Source organism: Lactuca sativa, chromosome 7 (genome assembly GCF_002870075.4).
Source record: "Lactuca sativa cultivar Salinas chromosome 7, Lsat_Salinas_v11, whole genome shotgun sequence".
NCBI lineage: Eukaryota > Viridiplantae > Streptophyta > Magnoliopsida > Asterales > Asteraceae > Lactuca > Lactuca sativa.
The window spans coordinates 203,961,154-203,966,514 of NC_056629.2; the positions used below are offsets into that span (position 1 = coordinate 203,961,154).

The 5,361-nt window shown below is 34.5% G+C and overlaps 1 protein-coding gene across 1 annotated transcript; it reads left to right on the plus strand.

Annotated features, from left to right (window-relative positions):
- The first annotated feature begins 873 nt into the window (after positions 1–873).
- Positions 874–3,730, plus strand: LOC111884776 (probable protein phosphatase 2C 6). The gene is made up of 5 exons (XM_023881093.3): positions 874–1,487; positions 1,673–2,041; positions 2,224–2,341; positions 2,575–2,798; positions 2,971–3,730. Exons 1-5 carry the CDS (start codon positions 1,185–1,187, stop codon positions 3,451–3,453), a joined length of 1,497 nt encoding a protein of 498 aa, XP_023736861.1. The 5' UTR covers positions 874–1,184; the 3' UTR covers positions 3,454–3,730.
- Positions 3,731–5,361: the final 1,631 nt, after the last annotated feature.

The window sequence follows — 5,361 nt, forward strand, 5'->3', positions numbered from 1 at the left end:
CCACATAATTCATTTAATATGGTGGACACAATTGTTTGCAAGGGGTAGCTCGCGCACCCCTCAAATTTTTGGTCGTAACAGTTAGGGTGGACACAATTGTTTGCAAGGGGTAGCTCGTGCACCCCTCAAATTTTTGGTCGTAGTCTAAATTTTTTGAGAAATTTTTAGAAAGGTGCAATTTTTTTTGACATATTATCCTTAAAATCATGTATTACTTCTAACATTTTATTGTGAATCCACCGCTGAATTAAAAGGTGTGTAAACACTTTTTTGTTTAACAAAAAGGGGAAAAGACAATATGTTATTCCAAGAATGCAGTAAAAGAATACATGTTAGGTTTCGGTGAGTGAAGCTTAACAAACATGAGGGTGGCGTCCACGTGGCGTGGCAAACACTATGCCTCATGTATCGCATGGAGCTTGGCAAGTATGAATTCGGCAGAATCTTCTCATGCTATCCCATCTCTTGCCACGCTTTCTCTCCTCTCATTTTTCCTCTATTTGCCATGGCAAACACCAGCCCTTTCCAACGGCAGAAATATGCCAAACTGATTTGGAGCCGATAATTTCTATCACCACTTCCACCGGACTTAATCATCCCAATCGTAGTCAAACCAACACCAAATGTAATGTATCCTTCGTGGTCCGCCAATGTGGGCAAAAGGAACAAACACTATCATGTACATAAAAGGAATCTTTCAGATTCTTTTTGCATCATCTTTCTTAGTCTATTAAAATGCTTAACAACTTGGTACTTTTTATATTTTGTCAGAAAAACACTATATAGTTTTATACAAACATTTTTTTTTTTGTTTTAATAAGCTAAAGATTCATTTATGTTTTTTCTTTCAAAAGTATAAAACTGTTATATTTAATTGATTGAAATGAAATCTTGGTAGAACTCGTAGGGCGGACTGATCGGAATGGCTTCTATCCACCTACTTTAAACTTTAAACGAACTTTTATTTGATAATTACACACACGCACACCCTCTTTTCTGGTTGTTCATCTGTATTCAAGGGTGTAAAAGTTGTCTTTTTGGAGGCTTGTTGTAGATCCAAATTTGTTTTCTTTCAGATGTCACCTCACTGTTCTTATTGATTGATGTAATAAGAGAACCCCCACCTAAAAATTACGATTCCAATTTCCAACGAAAAAAGACTTCACCTCTGTAACTTTCCGCAAATGGGTACGTGTTATTCCACCACCGGCAGCCGCCGGAGACATAGAAAAGACGGCGACGGTAACAAAGATGATGAAAATGATAGACGGTGGAAGTCCAAGAGTGGTAGAAAGATCAATCTTAAATCCACTGATTTAAAGTTCAAGTTCGGTGGCGGCGGCGGCAGCAGGAGTGCTGCGGCGGAGGAACGTGCCCTCCACCAGGTTCCCGGTAGGCTATTCGGTAATGGGTCCAGTAGCATCGCCAGTTTATACACGCAACAGGGCAAGAAAGGCACAAATCAAGACGCCATGATCGTTTGGGAGGTTTGCTGCTATCCATTATCACCATCACACACTCCACACACACGATTTTTTATTGAAATCTTTCAAATTGAAACGGGTTAGCAGTTTAGGTTAGAAATTACTTGAATCAGGGACAATTTGTGGCAATTAATGCGACTCAAATTCTATCTAAAACAGTAAAAAATCTATTTTTTTTTGTGAATCAGAACTTCTGTTCGACAAATGAAGCGGTGTTTTGTGGAGTATTTGATGGGCATGGCCCATACGGACATATGGTCGCTAGGAAAGTTAGGGATTCTCTTCCCGTTTTGTTGTCTACTCACTGGACGACTGGTTCTGATAGTGAGAACAGAAATGGTAATGAGGAAGAAGAAGACGAAGAGGAAGAAGAAGAAGAAAAATGGTGTGAAGAATTGGAGTTTGGTAATGGTGAGAAAGAACGAGTTCCTGAAAAGTATCTTCCACTTAAAAAGTCGATTTTGAAAGCTTTTAGGTTAATGGATATGGAGCTCAAGACACATCCATCTATTGATTGTTTCTGTAGTGGAACAACTGCTGTTGCTTTGATCAAACAGGTACTTTTTGTTACATGGGACACTATATGATTTGGACATGTTTTTTTCCGACATATATATTTTATGGAGGACATTTACAAAAAAGTGCAAATTTTGTCCTATTGACACCGGTCTAGTCCAATGCATGTCAAATACAAAGGTTGAAATAGAGGATATTTGCAATAAAGGTTTCATTGTTTCAGGCTCAAGATCTTATAATAGGAAATCTTGGGGACTCGAGAGCGGTTTTGGCAACTAAAGATGACAACAATGGTTTAGTTGCTGTCCAATTGACCGTTGATTTAAAACCGAATCTCCCAAGTAACTCTCTATTTCTCTCTCATAATTTATAAAAAAGTTTTAGGCTTTCTTGGAAGTCCATGTCTATTCCACAATCACTCATAATATATAAGTACATTAAGTTCCATGTATTTAACCTTAACTTGATGTACAAAAATAATATAATATATATATATATATATATATATATATATATATATATATATATATATATATATATATATATATATATATATATATATATATCATTTCAGGAGAAGCAGCAAGGATTCAACAGTTTAAAGGGCGTGTTTTTGCATTACAAGATGAGCCAGAAGTCGCACGCGTTTGGTTACCGAATAGTGATTCACCCGGTCTAGCAATGGCTAGAGCTTTTGGTGACTTCTGTCTAAAAGACTTCGGTTTAATCTCCACCCCGGATATTTATTACCACCATATCACCCAAAAAGACAAATTTGTCCTTCTCGCATCCGACGGGGTATCATTTCTTTCCTTTATCTTTCATTATGTCCTGTATAGGTAAACTGACTGAATGAGTAATGATGTCTGTTTGGATAAAGGGTTGCATAAAACAACAAATTTCATAATATTCATCAACTTTATCTAGACACGTATCAATATTCATTTTTTATTTATTTATTTTGAAACAGGTTTGGGATGTTCTCTCGAATAAAGAAGCTATCGACATTGTGGCTGCTGCCCCAAGTCGGTCAACGGCTGCCCGGGCCCTTGTTGACTGTGCCACAAGGGCTTGGCGGCTCAAATACCCGACATCCAAAAACGACGATTGTGCTGTTGTATGTCTATTTCTTGACCCAAAACCCATGTCAATTGCACCCATAGAAGAACAAAAAGAAGAAAATATTAGTAGTAGTAGTGTTACACAGGATTTGGTGAATGTTAAAGAGTCGAGTGAGATTGAGCCATATGTTGAACCAGTAAACAACAAGCCAATTGAAAATGGTGTTGGGGGATCTAAAAGGAGCTTAGCAGAGTGCATATCGAGTACTGAAGATGAAGAATGGTCAGCACTTGAAGGTGTGACACGTGTCAATAGTTTGGTGAGTATTCCACGGTTCTTGTCTGGTGATAAAAGATCAAGCAATTCGAGAAAGTCTGTTATCAAGATTTGATTTTGAATTGAAACCCGAATCTTTTTTAATGTGATATATTTATTTTGAGGTTTAATTATCAAGAACAGTAGGGACAGGTGTAGATTTTTATGGTGATACGAGCTGTAGGGGTGAGAATTGATCAGAGTAGTGTTGGTTGGTGTAATTCTTTGTTTTGATTTTGGGTTTGAATTTTTCTGATTCTGTGCGAAGTTGTAACAGATTTGGATCAATCGTTGTATTGTTAAAGATACAGATTTATTCTGTGTATAGAAATATGATGAGTATATGTGGTGAATCGTATTTAATAGGAGGAGATTTTTGTTGTTTATGTGATATTTTATTGAATAAGATTAGATGTTGGTTTAGATTTAAGGTCACTATGTTATTCGATGCGACAATAATGACTCATTTTAGCTAAGGATATTGGACTCTTGGTTATATTTTAATGAAAATTAAATAAAAATCAATATAGCTTCTCTGCTTTGGATAAGTGATTATTGAAAAAGTTTTTCGTTAAACCCACTAAAGATTTGGAAATTTTCTAAACCATGTGACGCTTCAAAAGATCAAGTCGTTAACTTTTAAAAATGTTTAAATTGTCAAGATATATGATTATGTAACAAAATAATCGAAGACACCATATGATTTAGGACAAATGCTCCTTTTGTACAATTTATAAAGATTATTGCTAATACTTAAGGGTGTGTATACGGCGGTTTGGTTCGGTTATTCGTTAAAACCGAATCATAACCGTTACAGTTGGTTAATGTATTCCAATAACCATTAGGTAACAGTTAATATTGGTTTTGGTTAATGATTTTAGCCGGTTAATGATTATGGTTAATGGTTAATATCGGTTAACCATAATGGTCCAAGATGACATAAAAATAAAAATATTTTTCTATAAAAAATGGAAAACATAAAGTCCAGTGTTATAAAAAGTGAATGATTGTGTATATATAATTGTATTGATAGAAGATTACTTATTTAATTCCAAATAATTCATTCTTTAAATTTTCAATTCATAATATAAGTACACAACATATATTAAATATTATATTATATTAAAACATTTATTATTATTATTATTGATTCGGTTCGGTTTATAGTGGTTCGGTTTTAAATGAAAACCATAAGTCTATAACCGAAACATATATATCCGGTTAATCAAAATAAATGTACAATCTAGAAAGATTATCGGTAATACATGTAAAAAAAAGTGATATTTTTTATACAAAAACCAAATATTGTTAAACTCTTAAGTCCATTATCATTAATAATAATAATAATGATGATGATGATGATGCTGCATGAAAAATTGATCTGCCTTTTGAGTTTGACGGACTTATGCACGTAAGCACACACCATGTCCCATGGGCCATGGCATATTGCCATATGAACCCAATTTAAAAATTTTAAGTTTTAACTTTTTAATATATATTTCCCGCATATCATTTATGTTTTAAACGAAACTTGAACCCACGACTCTTAAATGAAAGAGTCATTCCTTACCGTTAGACCAAAATATTATAAAAATTATAAAAAAAAAACCCTTATGTCGTATAAAATGACAATTTTGCTGTTATTTTCACATGTTAGCATATTTTGGGCATACGTATTTAAGTTTCGAAACTTTTAATAACATTTTGGCACAAAATCAAAAATTAGTAGGAGTGAGCAAAATAATTGAAAATCAAACCAAAACCGAAATAACCGAATCATTATAACCTATTATATATGGTTCGGTTTTGGTTATCATGGAAAATCAAACCAAACCATTAGCTTAAGTTATTCCTTTAAGTTTCATTCTTGTGAATGTACTCCTTAGGCGGGATACTTAACACGTTAGCTAAAACAGTGTACGGGTCAATACGCACATCGCCTAGTATCCATCGTTTACAACTATGACTACTGGGGTATCTAATC